The 21,216-nt window shown below is 41.6% G+C and overlaps 1 protein-coding gene across 4 annotated transcripts; it reads left to right on the forward strand.

Moving 5' to 3' along the window:
- The first annotated feature begins 291 nt into the window (after positions 1–291).
- Positions 292–21,049, forward strand: ncoa7b (nuclear receptor coactivator 7b). Of its 4 annotated transcripts, none has more exons than XR_014570766.1 (18): positions 292–765; positions 1,941–2,097; positions 4,789–4,976; positions 7,965–8,032; positions 8,143–8,250; positions 8,344–8,445; positions 10,449–10,574; positions 10,770–10,954; positions 11,464–11,618; positions 11,826–12,437; positions 14,096–14,267; positions 15,046–15,193; positions 16,313–16,438; positions 16,665–16,817; positions 18,015–18,110; positions 18,241–18,314; positions 18,616–20,713; positions 20,751–21,049. XR_014570766.1 is itself a non-coding variant. In XM_083790366.1 (18 exons), exons 3-18 carry the CDS (start codon positions 2,060–2,062, stop codon positions 18,749–18,751), a joined length of 2,487 nt encoding a protein of 828 aa, XP_083646492.1. In that variant the 5' UTR covers positions 292–416; positions 683–765; positions 1,941–2,059; the 3' UTR covers positions 18,752–21,049. The 4 variants fall into 4 exon arrangements, 3 of the variants coding, with proteins under 3 accessions (XP_083646492.1, XP_083646491.1, XP_083646493.1); XM_083790366.1 differs by having other exon boundaries at positions 292–416; positions 683–765; positions 18,616–21,049; XM_083790365.1 differs by having other exon boundaries at positions 18,616–21,049.
- The last annotated feature ends 167 nt before the right edge of the window (positions 21,050–21,216 follow it).

Below are 21,216 nucleotides of genomic sequence, written 5' to 3' on the forward strand. Positions count from 1 at the left end.
TGTTAAACTGCAATGAGTTGTCGGTTGTTGGGCCATCTAAAATGTCTGAATGGCAGATAAATCTTGCTAAACTCTGGGCCAATGACATTTCCCCCGAAACATTGAATAGCGAATGTTCTCCCCCTTCCAGTTACCGACCTTCCAAGTTCCTACCACAAGGTAGCCTAGCTCTAAGCCTCGGTCCCAGGCTTACTTATCTGCGAAAAGAAAGACCACAAGGTGGCGTAGTTGGACGTCGATTAATTCTTGACATATAGTCGTTAAAAGGATGCAGAAAAGGTATGTCAGCAATAACGAGTATAGCATAACATTGACTTTTACATAGGAATGCATGTGTGCATTTGCGTTCCCTTATCGTCGGTCCGCTCTGCAGGTGTTGAACTTAAATTTTCGAGTAAAGAGAAGCTTTTGACGCGGTAATGAACCCCCCCCCCCCCAGACAGCAGCTCCAGCCAGGTTGCTATTGTCTTCTAGTAAACACAGTGGCTGGCTAGCCTGCTAACTAGCATCAGCTGAACCTTGTACCTTCAGCAGCTGCGTGTTTGCTTTGCTTCGCCTTCTCTAGTTCTCTTCTTCAATGCAGTGCAGCAGCAGGTTATCTGTAACATCGTTTGTTATCTGTAACTACTGTATTATCTGTAACATTGTATTGTCATTTGGTTGACTTTCACGCCGCTTGAAGTGAAAGAAGGTAGGGTCGACGCTGATGCTGAACGGGAGTCCCTTCCCCGCAGAGAGAGCTGGAGACAGTGGAGACTGAATCACGTAGGTTGTGTTTTGATTTGGCCTCTTTAGCACTGTAGGTTAGCCATCTGACTGCTAAATTCACCGCGGATATTGTCAAATGTATACATTCAATTATACAACTGTTGAACGTATTTATTTTACTATCAAATCGGATCCATTTGATTTATTCCATTTGTACATTATCGGGTCGGAGTTGCGATCATGGATTGCAGGGATTTTACTGGGGAACACGTAGCCTACTGAGTTTATAGGAAATCATGAATCGATACTGTTTGTTGTTGGCACAAATACTGTTTTCATCAGAGCAAATGATTTACAAGTGATTTAAATGGTTATGGTCTGATTTTTCTTCTTCGATGATTACATGATGTTACATGATATTATTTGGATGAATTGCCATGCCTGTGCAAGCAGATTACTCTAATAATACTGTTTGGGTGTGTGTATAACAATTAATATCAGACATAGTAGATATTTGGCGAGTAGCTATTTTCTGTGTTGCGCATTTCTCATTTTTATTGGTCATCTATAATCTCTCAAGACATATTTTCAATTCAAAATGATTAACTGACATGCCGATGCAGACAGCTTACTGTAATAATATTAGAAATACTGTTGTGGTGTGTGTAACAATATCAGACCTACAGTGGTAAGATATTTGGCGTGGCGAGCAGCTATTTTCTGTGTTGCACATTTCTCCTTATTGGTCATCTATAAATTCTCAAGACATATTTAAAGGTATATTCAAGTGATTTCACTTAATTCAAATATCACTTATTTTTTTGTTTTGTTGTGATAATTCTCTCCTATAGAGTGTGCTGACCATGTAAGGAGTTCCTCCCTGTCCCCAGTTAATCCCTGGGGGTCAAAAAACCTTAGGTTTCGTTTTTGACTCTATCCTGATTAAATGAAAGGCTTAAGTCCCAGTCAAAAACGAAACCTAAGGTTTTTTGAGTGAAATCACTGAATATACCTTTAACATTTAAATGTCTTACTCTACTGAAATCTGTTCCCAGATTGGTCAGCTACTACAACATTAGAGTGGCTCTTGTAGAAGATACTTATCATCGACCTCCACTTAGGCTGATGACCGGCGGCCTCCTCAGCCTCATAATCAATCACTGTGTTCTTACAGTGAACAGAAGTAACACGGTTCGCCTGCTAAACCCTTCTTTTCTTTCCTCCTCCAACAGGATTAGGAGGGCGACCGAGAGCACAGCGTGAGAGGAGAGGTGATCTCTTCTCAAAGCCGTGTCTGGTGTCTTCTTGGGCACAGTTTGGCTGCATGCATTTCTAGAACCCTACTGGCCAGATGGAGAAAAGGGAAAGGAAGCAGAGCTATTTCTCGAGGTGAGGGGCAGTCAGATAGTCCAGTTTTGTTGTATTGCTTGTGCAGCAAAACGAATACCTCTGTAGCATTATTGGCCTCCATTTGTATTTACCGTTACTTTTTATCCATCTTATTAGATTTCCCCAATCTCCCTAGATATGAAATCAGATTATCTGAAAGTACCGTCATTTACTTTACAAGTGTTCAAGTGACATAAGATTTGTCTGAGACGAGTCTTTGACTGATCTAACCATAATGGACTCATTTAAGGTGATAAAAGTGGGAGCACTCGAATGATCTGCCTACGTTTTGTAGTATCCTACCCCTAGGATTTTATTCCATACACGAATGATGCTACATAGATGAAATCTCTCTCACACACACACACACACACACACACACACACACACACACACACACACACACACACACACACACACACACACACACACACACACACACACACACACACACACACACACACACACACAACACAACACAACAGCAGCCCTTCACATTACACATGTAATCCGTTTACTGAAGAACATACAGGACTGGCAGTGTGTTTATTTATATAATATATGTAAGTGGTGTAATTGGTATCAATGCTTATGTGAAAATAAAGAACACCAAATGCTGTGACTGACCCCAAGCCAGCCAAAACATGAGCCATAGAAGAATAGGAATTAAGTGATTGTGCAACTTTTATATCAAAGCTGTTGAAAATGTGCTTGTGATGGATTAATAAATAGTAAATACATTGTAGCTGGTTCACATTGCTTATTACTAAGGTTATTAGTTCATTGAGCTAATAAGTGAATTTCATGTAAAACCTTTTTATTTTTGCTAAGATGATAATCGATAGCAGCTTGTGCTATGCCATAAGATGCTTGTGGCACACACCAATAATGTGGTTTGACATTCTTATTTGATAATATATTGATCTATTTTAGTAACTGATTGAAATGTATGGAAAGAATTGAACACTTTATGGTATTGCATTGCATCAAGAGGCCATGGTTTCCAGTTCCAAAATAGGACTTCTTGGTTAGGACATAAGGGTGTGAGGCTGTGAGCTGCAATGTGCTGAGAACTTGTAGATCAGGTCTTGGTGTGCCACATGATGGTACGCAACCAAGTATAATACAGGCTTTAGGCTCCAATTCAGGAAGTCAACCATTGCTGACTGGGCCTGTATGGAAAAGAGATAGTGAACATTTTGTCAGGAAAAACAAGTCTTATCTCTGAACAGACACGGTTAGTTACTGCATGCGTCTGCAGCTCCAAGCTCATTTCCACCATATGTTCCCTTTCTTCCTCTCTGTACAACACAGACCAAAGGTCTTCCTGGAACACGGAACACTTACAAATGCACACGGATACTAACTATGACGGCCGCCCACTACTTACCACATGTATGCAAATTACTTGTTTTCAATGGAAGAAACTGTCACCATGGCCATTATAAGAGCGTGTTGTTTGTTTTGCCTGTCATAGAAATCTTTCTGTGCTTCGTGCTGTTTGTGACAGAAACACAAAAGAGCCAAGCTACTGAAAGGGAAGAGGTGTTTGTCTGGAACACTTGTTTGCATTATTAGGCCGGGGAGTCTCCGTGGTACAGTCGGAGAAAGATAGAACAGGAAAGCAATAAGACAGATGTGCAAACCTATAGAAAATAACCACATTCCTCTGCTGGAGAGTGCTGAAGTGAAACAGCAGTATTGTTTGGAATGTGGGTACAGATTCCAGAGTTCTCTTCCAGTTGTGCACTGCATCAGATGGAGTGGGAGAATGACTGGTCGCTGGCTACACAGTAAGATCCTTACTGTGTTAATTTATCTATTTGTAACTCTGAGAGTGTACTGTAACCAAATGGACCGTGTACACTCTGAGTTAAATGAACACTGAGCATTTAAGAGTGTGCGTGCGTGCGCGCGGACGACGATGACGACACACTGCATGACTGCAGTCTTATCGACCGACTGCTGCCCCTCCATTAGGACCCTAACGCACTTAGGATATTTCTCTCTCACATCATCTTTATTCCTCCTTGCCCCAGGCTATGAAGGCTCTCAAAATGGACTCATTCTCACACAAAGGGCTAGTTTTTGAGCATACCGCCGTTGCATGATTCTTTTAGTGCACAGGGAACCTGTGGATCCACTGAACTGTCATTTAGGCTGAATTAAGTTAATGAAGCCTGACGCCATCTGGCAACGCTATTACATAATTCAATCCCATGTTAATTAATGCCTATTTATGGCAAGACTGGATAAGAAGAACAGACATCTAAGCCAAGTAAAGTGAGACAGACGACAGTCTGGTATCATGGATTTGATTCAATTACCAATTTCCATGATTAACTTATCACTAATCCATGATTAACTCATCCATGATTAACTTATCAGTACTTATTATGAGTTTTATCCTTAATCTAATAAGTGAATAACATACTATACAGTACATATGCACTTGTGCAGTAATTTATTATCTTTGTGTTTTAAAGCATGGATTGATTTGAAATGCCTCGCAGAAAATACTACCTGGAGAAAAGATTTACAAACTAAATTCAAAACATCCATGACTTACAGTATTATTAGCTAACATTGACTTAGTTATTCATGTAAGTGAGATAATTTGGCTTGGTTAGCCTTCTAGTCGAGTGGAAGTAAACAAATTCTTATTCTCACTCCTGAATTCTTTCTCCTCAGGTTGAAGAGGCGGAGACAGCTCAAACAGAGCCAATCAGAGAAGAGTGAGGTGGAGCAGAGTCCAGCTAATTCACCCCTGACGTTGCCCATCATCTCCTGTTCAGACACCTTGATTGTCACCAACCCGGAGTACAAGAATGAAAATACAGACGGAGAGAAAATCACTGCAAATCCATCTGCTGGCTCAGGTAATCCATGATAATGCATTAAGTTTAATTTTAAAATAGAGGGGAGGGAGTCATTGTTTTGGACTAACATTTCAGTTTATTGCGCAATTTTCAAATACTTCCGTCATACGAGCATGGAGCAATGGAAGCTCTATCATGAGTAAGCGATAAAGCGGAAGTGGTGCCTCCTCCATAAAGTCAATAATATAGACAAAGGCAACAAGTGGACTAACTTTGATTTGATTTGTAACACGGGAACATTTAAAAGGAAAACGCAGTCAGACCTTTGCTCCAGTTAGGCTAGTAAAACAGTTGCAGATGGTAGGGACAGTATGTATGGATACTGTCAGGGTGATTAACCCATTCTGAATGTTATGCTTTAGCTATCGAAAAATAGCAGATCTACAAGCTCATAGCTTGAGCTTGTAGGTCTGCTATTTTTGAAAAATCAAAGAACGACTGACATTTTTATAGAATCTGAATCTGTCCAGTGGAAACCTCGTATGAATCTGATCTCGCCTCGGTGGTTAAACTCCCTTTCGGTGAATTATCTCCCGACAATGACCACCTAGCCAGATATCATGATACCTTACTGTAGATAGATGGATCTTTATTGTCATTGTAACAGGTACAAGTACAACGAAATTGTGATGTGCTTGGGAGTACACTGAGCCGCTGCAACTGTGTGCGCCTCCACTAGCTTCCCCTCCTTGCATCTCAGAAACGCGACTGCCTTCATTGAGAGCAAGCAGAGAAAACACATGCATTCCATGTGATTCTATAGGGCTGGATCACACATGGACAATCATCAACTTGCGACAGGAGGCGGTCCCTATTGAGTGAAAAAATTACTTTTTAAGTTTAGTTTTATAGGGCCATTATAATGCATTAAGGCATATAAGGCTTATTAGCTAGGGATCTTTTAAATTTCTTCTCTTTTAAGGTGAGGCAGTTTTCAAATAATTGTTACCAACACACTCCAGTTTACTTTGAGTTGTTGAAGTTAGATGCAATTGGTACCTATCCGTACAAAAAAATTACATTGTGGCCTAAATTTGAATATACCTTCTGCAGTGAACCTACATTTGAGTGGGTGGGTGCTTTCACATTGTTTTTGTATTTTTGTGTAGCCTTTTTTTTATAGTGTTTCTCATGAGCAGCTGTTAACTTAGGTTTGTGTAGGGTGTTGTATGTAGACTGCACATCACGTCCATGTTGACGGTGTTAATGGACAACTATTATCAGCACACTGGCTGTCAGCAGCGGTGTAAACCCTACAGTATGTCGGTTTCATAAAGACTATTGTTTCCTGTAGCACGACATGGACATAAAATTAAACATCAACCAGCTCTCAGTCAGGAGCCATTACAGTTCTCCAAAATACGCATTTACTGCTGCCTTTCAGTTTATTCGGAATTATGATACCCACTGTGTGTGTGGGATCAATAGAGGTCCAGTGTACACACACACAGACACACACGCCCACACAAGGCAGTAGTGCAGTCTGGTTCCCCTAATGCTTAGTCATGCCCACGCTTTCCAGAAAGGATGAGGAAGTGCCTGGAAGGATGGTGCTTGGGAGTGTTGGACTAATAACTTCTAGCAACAAGAAAATGCTGACTAGGATCATCTACTATTACAAATGGCTATTCAGAATCAATCTTTATTGTCACATCACATTACAAGTAAGGTGTGTGAAAAACGTGGTTGTGCAGGCTCATATTGCAGAGAGAGAAGAGCATAAAGTGCATAACATGACAATTGTGAGTGCATACAGTAATAAATAAAAGTTCATCATGGGTGCATGTATGTACGACTAGGCTATAAACAAAAAAAGTCCCTATTAGAGCATGAATCAGTTCAGACTGTCCCACAAAACTTAGCTCTTGTTCAGCAGTCTGATTGCTGACAAGTACTGTAAAAGCTGTTCAAGAGTCTGGTAGTACTGCTCCCGATGCTCCTCAATCGCTTGCCTGGCCGTGGGTGTGGCAGCGGCTTGAACAGGCTGTGGCTGGGGTGGTGAATGTCCCTGATGATACTATCCGCTTTAGCCACACAGCGTCTCATGTATTACCTGGAGGGGGGGAGCTCCCCTCCCACGATGCGCTGCGTCTGTGTATATGTGGGGTGGTGTTTTAGATCACTGTTTCCAAAACAATGGGAGCCATTTGTGGGTCACAGACCTGTTTTTATGCGTCTATTTTATGAGTCACAACTATAGTAAAAAAAACACTATACATGCATACATACATACACACTTTTTAAATAAAACAAAACCCTAACCCTACATTTTAAAACAAACAAATCTAAGAAAATTCATAATTAAAATGTAGTGAAAATAACTGATCTACAAGTAGATCTCCTTTTGTAGAGCTGCTATTTTCACTAGTTTGTGTAAATTGGGCAAATAATGCCTATATCTCTCGATCTGAAGTTTGGGAACCACTGATAATGATGAGGCAGCACATTGGCCGACAATGAGTCATAAAGTGACCAACGAAAAGAGTACAAAGACATGCACATCCAACCCAAATTTGGGCAGGTGCCGAGCGGTGAGTAGTATAGAAAGATAAAAAATTAAGACGCTCACACACTGTGGGCTCCGATGCCTTTAGTGCCTTTATTTGCACAAATTGATGACTGTGACGTTTCGAGCACAATGCTCTTCCTCAGACGGAAGGGCATAAAGCGACCAACTCACAAATAGCTACTGCGTGCAGCGTGCTTGTCCTGTCCTCATTTAGAAATGTTTGTCTGTTGAAAACCTCATAGCTAAAACATTTTTTTTAAATGATAGTGCTGAATATCTTGCTGATCAAAAGGCACCTGCGAATAGCTGCTTTTTTTGTATTGAACAATGGTTTTAGTATATGTTGTAATAACGTCCTGGGACTGATGCAATAATTGTCAAATATAGAGAACCTATCCTTTGTCATCATATACATGTATTACATTCATAACAATCTCTTTTATTCTCTTGCTCACTCTACCTGTATGTCTCTCTCACAGATGTCGGTAAGAGTAAAATCCAGGCCAAGAGAGAGAAAAAGAGGCCCCCAGGAACGGTCGAATTCATTGTAAGTAGTTCATTTTACAGTCACAGGCTGTTGTAACTCTGACACCTCCTGAAGATTATATGAATTCTCCTACTATGTTGAGCCCTGTATTCATGTGAAACATGTTGCAGGTTGGATCCACTGATACCCTAAACAGCACTGCGCTTAAATTCAACGTCACACCAAACAAACTGGTCCAGCTGAACAAGCTCTTCTCTCGCAGTCTTTACCCTGGTCAGGTAGGACTTTGGCCTGAGCCACACTCTGCAGAATAACCCTGTATGTCTTTGTTCGACTAGTGAATAATGCAGTCGTCTCCGTCACACTTTCAGAAACTGTTTGTCCCTGATGTTAGCCTGTCGGAGTCAGAGACAAAATCGGAGTGTTCCTGTGATCCTTCCTCGACAAATGGACGACCACAGGAAGCATCGCATGTAAGTTATAATACACTTTACAAGTCTGTTTAAAGGGGGGGGGGCAAGGGAAGGACAAAAAGAAGGAATAAAAAAACAAACAAGGTATCTACATATTTACACATAGCACATCCATCCAAACATTATGTCCAAATCATGTATATTGGGGACGCTCAGACATGGGGTAAAGTTCTTGCCCACAACCGCTGCATTCACTTGCCTAGGCGTTCCAACAAACACAATTGGCCAAGCCGTACAGGGATTAGATACCCTAGCGACTCCTACAAGTTGGTGCCTTTTGTCTGTTGAACTACGAAGAATAGCCTAACATCCATATTGTTCATGTGGTCAGTCAAGGCAAGGTTTCAGCCCCATCCGGATTTCATTGACTTTAATTAGAAAATGTGTGTTAAGTCGGTAATAAGTATATCAAATGTGGAAAACTGTCCAGCAGTTGTTGTGTTTTTTTAGATTACTGTAGCTCCCGAAAAATGCACACACAGACAAACACGCAGACAACGCTTTTAGAGATGGCTTGCTGGTGCCTTCTAGGCATTTACTGTTTTGTTTCATGCAAAAAGACAGACATTTGACCGTGTTCTTTTGCTGGGTTAGGTTGTATTCTATCCATTTTCACATTTTATAGGCAGGGGAAGGGAACACTAAAGGCACAACAAGGCAGCCTAGAGGACAGGTGAAAAAGACACGTGCATCTATTAAACAACTTGCAAGTTATGCAAATACCCGCTCCCACCTGCCTCTGATTAGTCTACTGAACGTCCCCTTCTGTGACTCACGCAGAACTGCTTCGCCTCCAGTCGTGTGTCACATTCTCGGAGGATAGCAGCCCTGCGGCTTTCCTCGGTGTTGAAAAGAGTGCTCGAAACTGGCACTGCCTAGGGGGGACGTTAATTTACGATTCTGTCCCTATCGGTCCATACTGTAACTCGAACGCTGCTGCGTCGGCTCTAGTGGCCATCGCAACATTCAGCACGGCGACTGTCCCTCGCTCGCCAGTGCCTCTCGTTGCTCAAGCCCGCCAGAGACGGCGCACCTCCGTCTTAACTTTTGCCTAACTACTGCTGTAGTCTTTCTCACCAAGTGGGAGGGGGGACAAAAACTATGGTTGGCGAAGGGGCCTTTCTTTGTGGAGTTTGCATGTTCTCCCCGTGTACCCTCACAAAAACATGCAGTAATCCTGTTCTATAAACTACCTCCCCCTGGCCAGCCGGGGCTCCTGATGGAGGGGAAAGGAACTGGTTGGAATAACGTGTTCCTTCCACACACTACGGCCGGGGAAACACTCCCCTGTCAGGTGAAAAGAAGCAGCTTGGACTCCTCATGCATAGAAGGAAGCATGGGGTCAGTCCGCTGCCTCCCCAGGTTGGCAGAGGAAGTGTACGCCCAAGATTACATTAGATAATTGACACTGGGTGAAAATGGGTTACACAATCGTGGGATAAAAACGTAGAAATAATATATAACCCTAACCTTAATCCCAATAAAAAAATGTGAGACGGATTTTAGATGATTTTTACACGGTCCGCCCATGTGAGGCGGTTCGAGCAAAGAGCTCTGGCCAATCAGAGACAGGCGGGGGCGTGTCTTTGCTTAACCCTTTTAGACCTAAGTTTGATTCTACAAAATAATGTCTTCTAAAATCAAAATTACGTTTTATTTCTATGTCGGTGATTCTCAAACTATTTCATGTCAAGGACCCCAGAAATTGCATGTAATTGGCTGCCGACCCCTATCTGAAAATATGTTGTTCCAGGGACCCTCCAGAAGCAAAGATTTGAGTTAAATACGTTATATACGCTATATATTCAAAGATTTGCGGCACATTTTCACGTTTTTTCAAATATAGCAGATCTACAAGCTCGTAGCGCGGTGCTCGGTGTTATAGCTAAAGTATAACAATGCTAAAAACACCAAGGGGTTCCCGTCCTGAATGGGTTAATTAATAGATTGCCGCGAACAAGACCTGTAGGATGTGTCTGACCTGGCTTTGTACTGGCTTCCAGGACGGTGTTTCAAACAGCTGTTCAGCAAAACCTCTACGACGTCAGTTATCTCCACCCTCTGAGGATGACAGCCCATCAACGGTTAAATTCATCAAGATGAGCTGCAAATACTTCACAGATGGCATGGTGAGCAAAACCAATGTTTCTTGGTTTATTTATTTTCAATAATTATTTATTTGCTAATTTTTTATTTGCTCATTAACTATCACCGGCATTTACCATCCATACAGGTAGTTGATTTTGACCAGGACCCATATGTTATTGATCTACAGTAACACGTGCCGTTTCCCTGTCTTGTTTGTGTTCATGTTGATCTGGCAGGGTGTGGTGGGTGGAGTGATGATTGTGACGCCAAACAACATCATGTTTGACCCCCACAAGTCCGACCCCCTGGTGATCGAGCATGGCTGCGAGGAGTACGGCCTGATCTGTCCTATGGAGGAGGTGCTCTCTGTGGCACTCTATGACGACGTGTCTCGCATGAAGCTCAAGGATGCCCTGCCGTCGTAAGGGTCTTTCTCATGTGTGTGTGTGTGTGTGTGTCTTTGTTTGGATCTCAGACTTTCTCAGCCTAAAATTCTTGTTCTTCCCTTCAATTTCTGAATACATTGCATATACATATACTGCTGGTGTCTAAAAAAGGAACGGCTTGTATCAGGCACTACGTGTTTCTATGCTACTTTCTCACTCACTCTCCCCTTCCAACCCACAATTTCAAGGAATGCTAAAACATTTTTTTTTTTTAAGAATACATCATTTGTTTGTTTTAAGTTGTTTATATGTTATATTATTTGTCATTTGTTTCATTCTTGCCATTTTGAATTACTTTACAATTTAAAAGCCTCACAATTTGTTCAGTTATCTTTCAGTTAAATTGCATCATGTTCATTTTTGTTCGATATTTCGTTTTCTTTTTCATCCCCCCTCCCTCCCCCCCCCCCCCCCCCCCAATCGCGGTTTGCGGTGTGTGTGTGTGTGTGTGTGTGTGTGTGTATGGCGCTCTGTAATGCCACAGAGACCTACCCCAGGATCTGTGTCCTGTGTACAGGCCCGGGGAATGGGAACAGCTGCCCTCTGAGCGTGATCTCAACCCCTTCAGCCGCTATGAGGCTCTGGATCCCAAGATCCCCATCATACTGGACGACATCGACTCAGCCCTCTCAGAATCTGGTAACAACCAAAGCCAAACTAGCATGATCCATTCAGGTCATTTTGTATTGTGTGGCAGCTGAATTCATTCTAGAATTGCAGTTAACTGTTGAGTGTGAACTCGATTGTGCAACAAGCATCCGTAATGAAATTATTTGTTCTTGATGAGCTGCAAATTGAATTGTTAATGCTAATTGACTGAAGAGTAAGTAATATTCTGAATGGCAGGGAGTGGAGGGGGCGAGCAGACGGAGAAGTCTCCGTCAGATGAGGGCTTCACAGAGCTGGAGCCCACAGTCACCGGGAGCGCTGAGGAATCTGGGGTGATGTCTCCCAAAGCACATAGCACCATCAGCAGGGATCAACCGGAGCTTCTGAGACCTGCCGACTCTGAACAGGAAGATCAACCGGAGCTTCTGAGACCTGCCGACTCTGAACAGAAAGACTCTCCTCTGACGCCAATGCTCTGTCAGACCAAAGTGATGCTGGATGAGGAAGAGGACGAGGGCGTGCCTCAGAACAGCTCGGTAAAGGATGGAGAATCACAGCAATCCTCCTCAGGAACTGAAAAACGGGTTGACGTCAACAACGTCAATGACATACCTACAGACATGGAATCATTGAAAACCAAAGACCTCAGATCTAAAGGGACCGCAGACTTGGTGAACGGTGTAAATGATATCATTGGCAGCAACAGCCCTAAGGACCAATGTCTTGATTTGGAGCTGCAGAACGGACCAACAGCAGACGGAGGACTGAGCGAGACGGAGAGACAGAAGAGGAACTATGAGGCAGAGATGAAGACTTGGCTATTGCAGAGGATGCAGGCACCCATCGAAGGTAAGGGTTCTTTCTCATAACCGGTCTCTTAAAGGGTTCGTTCAGATTTTTGGACTTAAAGCTGTAGGAAATAATTGCCATTAATATAGTGGTTCTACCACAACTTTCGTTCAACTTTGACCCCTTTTGGAACAATTATTTTGTGCTGGTGTAGTGATACTGGACACAAAAAGATCACACTCGTGTGAAGTGAGGGACGCCACTGTATTTATTGGCCACATGACGTCTTACGTCGTCATTTAGTGCCCTGAAAACAAACATTAAAGTCCATAGACTTAGCTGGCAAACTATTTACATCATAAGTGTTGCATTAGAAAAGAAATCCCATAGACTTAATGTTGAACGAAAGTTCAAATATGTCAACAATACAGTTACTAGTTTTGTGGATTCATTTATTTTTAATTAGTGGCCTCCAGACTCCCACCAAATGACCAGAACTACTTAGCGTAGTATTCACCAAAACCAGACCAGAACTCCCACCACGGGATTCAGGCAAGTATTTGCAAGTTGCAGCCACTATATTAATGGCCAAAAATCTGAACTAAGCCTTTAAAGGGTCTTTCTTCTTAGCTTATTGTCTGGTTGTACAGCCTGAAAATTGGCTAAGAAAGACCCTACTATTGTGCCATCTGTGAAACTAGCTGTAAATATCTTAAAACCCCTTACTTGTATTGTAAATAAGATAAGAGGGACCCTACGGCTGTGCCGTTTGTAAATAAGCTAAGAGAGACCCAACAAGTGTGCCGTTTGTGAAACAAGCTTCTAAATAATCTGAAACCCTCTAAATATCTGAAACCCTTTACTTGTACTTTTTTGTGGTAAAATCACTCAAACTTTCTTCTTTCCTGCATTGATCCTCCTACACCACCCCCCTCTCTCTTCTTCCCTTTCTTTGTTTTCTTGGAAAAATAACACGATGGGAACTATGCACAAAAACACAGTTCACCCACTTTTTGAAGGGCGCTAGCTCCTCCCACATCCAGCTTTTAGTTACTGTCCACAAACTTCGTCTTTAGCAAACATTAAATTCCCCTTGACAATTAATGGAGAAATCGTGTCTGAGCAAATAGGCATAGTGTCTACTTTACGTCATGATGATGTATGATGATAAGAGCGCCCCTCACTTCACACGGGTGTGATTTTTATTTACTTCATTTGATGTGACAATAAAGCTGATTCTGGATTTGGATTCTTAGCTGACTTCTACTACTAAGCGGAATCTGAATCTAACTACATCACATGTGTGAGAAGACCATTTGTATTCTCTGTATCTTTAATTTCTTGGCAAAATGTTGACTTGAACCAAATGACATCAAATGTGTCATTTCACATCATCAGGGGTATGATGACTTATGCACGATGACAATGGTATTTAGGTTCAAAATTGCTGTTGTCTCTTTAAGTTTTAAATCACATTTAAGTTTTAAACATTTCATGTTTAATGTATATGTGTGTATAAATCAAATGTGTGTGCACATGTGTGTGTGTGTGTGTGTGTGTGTGTGTGTGTGTGTGCTCATTGTCGGTCATCCAGCCTTTATTTTTATTTATTTTTTATTTGCTGTCGGAATCATTTTAGATAATGCTGCAAAAGTGCAAATCACAGCATTCGTTTGCTTGAAAACTGAAAAGATCTTTTCATTTTCTTCTGTTGCTAGACATGCTTCGCTCCTCTGAGGAGAAGAGCAAGACTCCTCCCATGTTCCTGTGCTTCAAAGTGGGGAAGCCAATGAGGAAGTCGTTTGCCACAGGGTTGACCTCTTCTCCTGCCCACTGGTTCGGGGGGAAGGGAAAGCAGCCAGAGTACTGGTTTGCTGTGCCACAGGAAAGGTGAGAGAACAGCCAATCAACATGATTTCTGCTTAAGCCTACCTGAAATACAAAAACACTTTGTATGAAGGCCATGTCTATAATGCATTGTAAACATACCTGTATTTATAATGCATTATAATCGGCTTATAATATATACATGTATTTTCCTTATACCCATGTCCCTCTTGGACAAATGGAGTCTAATGTTATATTGCATCATTTCAATAATCACAACACATTGTAAAGCATTTCATTAATGGCATTCCTGTAAGTGTAGACGGTTTGTGTGTTCATACTATAGATTTAATGCTTCTTTTTTCTTCACTTAAAACACCAAATGACCACTTTACAAATTACCATTACAAATGTTATTAATGCATTATGTATGGAAACTATAAGAATTATAATGTACTACAATCCTGGCAAACGACTGACCAGCACTTATGAAGTATTATGAAATTTGACTTATGTGATTATAAAATGCTTTATGTGTGGATGAGCAAGCTAACTGTATCTGTACATGTCTGTATTGTCTATTGTGCACTTGTCTATTTGTGTAACTGCACTGTACTGTATGTAATGTTTTTCCCTGTGTACGGGACCCCCTCTAAAATGAGATGCTGCATCTCAAGGGGCTATCCTTTCAAGTCATAATGAGATTCTAATACATGAAAAAGTATTTATAATGCATTCTAGACATGGGTTTCACTGAAAGGGTTAACCAAACATCTGTTTTGTTTTGTATGTGTGTCTTCATTGATGTGCTTCTTCCTGGTGCAATGTCTGTCCGCTCCAGGGTCAACGACCTGTATGCATTCTTTGTCCAGTGGTCTCCGGATGCGTATGGGAAGGATGCTCGGGAGCAGGGATTCGTGGTAGTGGAGAAGGATGAGTTGGATATGGTTGATAACTTCTTCAGTGATCCCGCATCTTGTAGCTGGGAGGTAAGCTCAGTAGGAATAGGCAGTATTTACGCTGCACACAGGTCACAGTATTTAAAGCTAGGCTTGTCTGTCTGTATTAGTATGCATGTCTGTCCACTCAAAAGTAGACCAATAACGGCATATTCCACTATGTGCATGACGTCCTTGAAGCCTGACATTCCTGGTGAAGTATTTATAAAGGTTGCAATTTCCATTTAGCCAATAGAGGCATAGACCATCCACACTAGAACACATGTAGCCAGTCTGTGCTTTGGCACTAAACATTGCATTGTGGCACAAATAATCATACTAAGTATCGTTGAAGGTTAGATAGGGAGGCCATGCAGTTATCACTCTCTAAATAAAATACTTGTCTTGAGACAATGTTGTAGACTCTACAACATTGTAGTTTTTAATTTATTTATTTGATATGTTTTATTTAAAGTTTAAAGGAGCATTCAGTGATTTGGAAAACCCCCCGGTCCGCCCCGGTAACAAGATGTGCACATGCACACACTACAGTGGGGGTGTGGCACAGGCCAACAGCACACACAACAAGGCCCGCCCCCACTCGATCATGATTGGCGGAAGGCCCTGATTGGATGAAGGCTGGGCCACCTAGCCAAAAACGAAACCTACGTTTTTTTTTTTTACCCCCAGGGGTTAACTGGTCAGCACACTCTATAGTAGGGAGGATTATCACAACAAAACAAAAAAAAGTGATATTTGAATTACCGGTAAGTGAAATCACTGAATATACCTTTAAAGACTGCTGGCGTTTTATTTTGATGGTAACGCAATATTACACTCGAGGGACGGTGGCTTTATCATATTATTGACACAGTGCTTCCTTATTTATAACTGTTGTCACTCAGTGAGACACAAAGATGGTGACCGGCACCGGTCATCCTGGGTGGGTCTCTGCCCAGGATGGACAATAATGAAAGATAAAATAGTCTGCACACTGCAGTGTCATTTATTGACAATCAACCAGTAGCGATGTTTTCAAGCTAATGCTCTTCATCCGACTGCAAGTCATAAACTAATCGATCTAAACTTTAGTGAGTCCTAGTCACTTTATTTATTCACCGTCTAACTATTTGAATAACCATGTGTTTGAACTGTGCTCGCTGTTCCCAGATCATCACCATCAATGAGGCAAAGCGCAGGCAGAGTTTCGGCAGCTATGACGGAGACTTGACCATGGAAGCACTGCCCATCCTCACTGATATCAGTGCTCTACTTGAGGACACACACATTGAAAAGGTGAGCCTGATTTTCATTCTGTCGTACAACCATGTCACTTGCCGAGAAGAGCGGAGAGATATGCAAGCAAAGTCGCATAAATCGGCTCTGAGACGGCAAGCGACACTTCACCATCGTACAATAGAGTATAAATTAAGCTTTACTTGTTGCTAGATACTTCACGTAATCCCAAACACAAACAGACCAGTCTCTCTCTCTCTGTCTTGATTGGTTGACTGCCGTTTAGCTTGCATGCCGCTTACCAGCCCGAGTGCAGGGTTACCCTTGGAGACTGGTCTACAGCAATTTGTTGCACGGGACCAGCCTGAAGACCCTGTACAGGATGCTGCTGGATGTGGACAGTCCTGTGCTGCTGGTCATCAAAGACATGGACAGCCAGGTATACAGTATTTTCAGTTTCTCCTCCGTTTGACACCTGCAATGAAGTTATTGAATTTGATTGAACCTTGTACATTGCATGCACATGCAATCATGCATACATGTATCCAGATGGTAATTTGTTTGCAGATGAAGGCTGATTCCGATGTTAGAATTACAGCTCTTTGCATAAGACTAGCTGTGTCCCCACGGAGTTTGGGATCACGCCATTTGGCTTGGGCAACAATCAATTTCGAGTAACCTATATTAGTCATTAAAATAATTCTGATTCTGATTGAGAGTCTAAAACAAAGTAGCCTAATAGTAATAGTATAGCTCCAGCAAACTTATGATACTGTGACTTGTGTTTGTCTCTGTCTCTCTCTCTCTCTCTCTCTCTTAAGCTTGTTGGAACGCAAGCTGCAGTGTGTGTGTGTCGTGTGGTTATGCACATTACGCATGACCGCTTTGCTGACTTTTCCCTGGCCTTTGTGTGTTTATGAGAAAGTGGTAGAGATTGAACTTTTTTTATTTAGTTTGAGGAGATGGACTTGTTGGTTAATATAATAATAGATGGATCTATTATGCCATGGTATGGTCATCATTGCTGGTTCGTTTTGTGTTCACAGTGATTGTGGAACAGGTCAGACAAGAAAAAACGATTACTTATCATTATTAGTAGTGAATTTAATGTGAGTGTCAGTGAATTGTTTAATCTGTTGTATATGTCCATGCCGGTGGAAGTGCATATTTAAGTACTATTTTAGTTATTAAGATATTTTGGTACGCACTATAGCCTAATGAACAACTAATGAAGCAAACCAACTTGGGTATGCCTGCGTGTGTGCGTGGGAACAGCTGCCCGGGGCGCTACGGACTCCCGATTACAATATATTTCGAGAAAGTGTCCCCTGGCGTGAATATGTCGGGTAATGTGAAAACCGTGTAGTGTGCCCAGTCTCAAGAGAAAAAAACAGCAAAGATTTATTCCAATTTAGTCTGACATGGTAGGACGTGAACGATAATAAAGGATTGTGCAGTGTGTACAGGCATTAATCTAACGAAACACTTCAAATAGCCCTTGACTAGTAACTCAAGGTATGAGGTTAAATTGGCAGAGCATTTCCAGTGCAACTTATAGTGTTAAATGTGCGAGGAAATGGTCAGTTTACTGTTAATGTATTCGATCCTGTACTTTAATTATCCTTCTTTCACTCAGGTGTTTGGGGCATTCTCTACTCATCCTTTCAAAGTGAGCGAGTCCTGCTATGGCACTGGAGAAACGTTCCTCTACAGCTTCTGTCCTGAGATCAAGGTTTGTACCAAGTTTACATTTTGTTTGCAGTTTGGTTTGGGTAAATTGTCTTTTCAAAGCAAATTGCAAATCTGTCTTGAAAGATGATTCAAGTGGTCCATTCTGACATGGTTTGCTATTTCTTCGGCAGGTGTATCGCTGGACAGGGGAGAACTCGTACTTTGTGAAAGGCTATACTGACTCTCTCCAGATGGGAGGAGGAGGGTAAGTCGATATGCAGGAGCCTACATAACCTGTCAGTCGTTGAGTGAGTGAGTTGGTAATTTTTGTATAGCTATTATAAACCGCAGAGTAATGTTCAGTGACAACTTCAGTTGGGAGCCGTGTCCTGTGATTGTATGTGAATTAATTCCAAATGCAATCCTGGACTCCAGGATGAGCTTCAAATGTTCAAACCCCATGCCACACACACACACGCATGAAAAAGCCTAATATATTGCTGCATCCAAACTACTGATTTCCTCTATTCACTCTACTGTTCCTTTACACTCTCCATCCTGTGCAGTGGTCAGTTGGGGTTGTGGTTGGATGCTGAGCTGTACCGGGGCACCACCACCTGCTGTGCTACCTTCAACAATCAACCCCTTGCTGCTCAGCAGGACTTCAACATCCACAGTGTAGAGGTCTGGGCCTTTGAGTAGCTTTGTTCGATGCTGCCACATCCGCAGGCACACCCTGCCCCTCTGAAACCTTCAAATCCCAAGTCTGCATATGTACTGTATCTTATTTACCACTATGAGGCATCACTAGCCACCCACATAAAAACTAAACTTTTTGTGTGTGTCAAGGTGAATAATGAGGAAATAGTCAGGGTTTGTCTATTTCTTATACGAAGTGACTGAGAAGTGAATTAAATGGATAAGATGGCCTTCTGGATTGCTCTTATTTGGAAGCGCTCACCAGTATGAAATTATTATTTGGACAGTGTTTGGAGGATGTGGATATCAACTGCTGAGGTCTGAGTTTTGGGTTATATTGGGTGGTTGTGCCCCAGGTGGGTTGGCCAGCTTACTGAAGGTCTGGCTTTTTGTCCCATGAAGAGAGGAAGTGTGAAATGTCACTGCTGTTATTTCCTCTCACTTTGTATGCTGCCTTAGACATTCCACAATGCCTCCAATTATCCCAGCATGCAGGACTGCCTTACCACTACGTACCGAAAGGTAGGGGAATATAAGGGTGTGTGTTAACCCTATGACTGAGGGCCAAAGGACCCCTGTATGCTTATGTTACTGTTGAAGTTATATGAAAAAAGCTGGCTTTATAATCTGTATCAAAAAAAGGGTGTCCAGTAATGTAGGTTCCTTTGTGCAAAACGGATTGTTGTAATGTGTATAATTGGGAATATGTACAGTTGGCAAAAACGGGAGTTTCCCCCCCCCCCCCCCCCCCCTACTGTGTGTAGGAGGCGTTGATGCATTTGTGATTTCAATGATCTGCATACCCTCCAATTTAAACCCACTTTAAAAGCAGACAGAGGAGTTAAATGTTTACAGTGAGGAATGGTGTACTTTCCTCAGAAGCCGATCCCTTAGTGTTCTCATATTTTGAGCCATAGTTTTGACAGAATGTTCCATTGCATTTCCCCATTGTATATCATTTTCATATCGTGTCCCTTTCACAATATAAAACAACTGGTTCACTAGATGGGTAACGTGCGGTAACATGGGTAACGTACAAAGGGAAATGTTTGCAATGACCAAAAGTTTTATTTTAAATGATTTACCTTTTTTCTGTTCAGCATATTTTGTACAAGATTTTAAATTTATATTTTTACACAATTTGTTTTCACTTTTTTTTTAATGGTTTTAAGTTCTCATCGTCTTTTTTTATGATTATGTATGTTATGCTGAATGTGACTGTACGTGTTTCTTTATTTTACCATCCAAAACATTTGAATACAAAAAAACATCCAGTGTCCAAGTATTGAATTCTTATCTCAGTTGAACCAATTCTATGTAACAGTACTTATTATAGTATTAGTGTAGCACCAATGGCACTGCGGGACGTAGGAACATTTCACTACTTCTATGGATAAGACTTGGCCTTTGTAGTTAACCACTTACTTTCTAGACTAGTAAACAAGGACCTCAGTCGACTCTGTACTTGGACCGCTTTTTTCCGTCTACACCGGTTCTCTTTCCCAAAAATAGCTTATCTACAAGCTCACGTTGCATTGCCTTGTGAGCTTGTAGATCGGCAGTTTTTGTCTTAATGTAACTCAATGTTGTTCAAGTGTTTAACTTAACCACTTAAACGTTATAGCGACTCTATTCTGGGCATATTGTAAAAGGTGTATATTCGGTGAGAGTTACAGATCTACAAGCTCACAACATGTTAGTGTTGTGGCGTATTGTGAGATTTTAGATCAGTTATCGGTTATTTCCTTGATTTGATATCGAGGAGAAAAAAAGAAGTCCAAGGATAGACCCCTGGAGCCAGGACCCTGCCCCGGTCAATGAAGTATATAGGGTTAAAGTGGTTAAAGCATTTCTAAAATGTAATGTTACTGAACGTGGTTTGGCTACCTCTACATAAGGTAAGCTGTTTATTCATTCAATACACGAGACCAAAAGGGAAAATCTGCAGTTTTTATGCACTTTGATGTCTTGACGCTAACTAAAAGCCCAGTTTACCAGCTAGCATAGAAAAAAAGGTCATTAAATATCCTGTGTTTTACACATCGACCTTTCACTGGGTGGTAGTGGTGCATGGAATACGGTATGCAATATTGAAAAACATTCATCATTGCTATGGCATCTCCCACGCTATTCACTATCTATTCATGTGAACATGACTTGTGTCCTTTTAAGTGTTTGACTGTGAATGCTCAAAGTATTATTTCCTGTGAATCCAAAACTGCCCTACTCTATATCACTGAGGAACTATTTATTGTGTTGTCAATGCTATCACATTTAAAGCTAAATAAATGCTAATATACACCAATTCCTATTTTTTTGTTACTCCAATCGAATTACATCTGATGTAAATCTGTGCAATGTCTGGGTGATAATATTACACTTTACCCAGAAATAATCATTTCCCACTCAAACGTCCCACTGAAGTTGAACAACAGCAACACCTGCTACAGAATATAGTTTGCTATAGT

This window comes from Protomyctophum parallelum (genome assembly GCF_964188405.1).
Source record: "Protomyctophum parallelum genome assembly, chromosome: 19".
Taxonomy (NCBI): domain Eukaryota; kingdom Metazoa; phylum Chordata; class Actinopteri; order Myctophiformes; family Myctophidae; genus Protomyctophum; species Protomyctophum parallelum.

What these genes read in the sequence shown, in the direction of transcription:
- ncoa7b (XM_083790365.1), top strand. Translation starts at nt 2,060, where the DNA reads ATGGAGAAAAGGGAAAGGAAGCAGAGCTATTTCTCGAG. An exon ending in GATGCAGGCACCCATCGAAG is followed by an intron (nt 12,438 to 14,095) that starts GTAAGGGTTCTT and finishes TTCTGTTGCTAG; the next exon opens with ACATGCTTCGCTCCTCTGAG. An exon ending in CTCCAGATGGGAGGAGGAGG is followed by an intron (nt 18,315 to 18,615) that starts GTAAGTCGATAT and finishes CATCCTGTGCAG; the next exon opens with TGGTCAGTTGGGGTTGTGGT.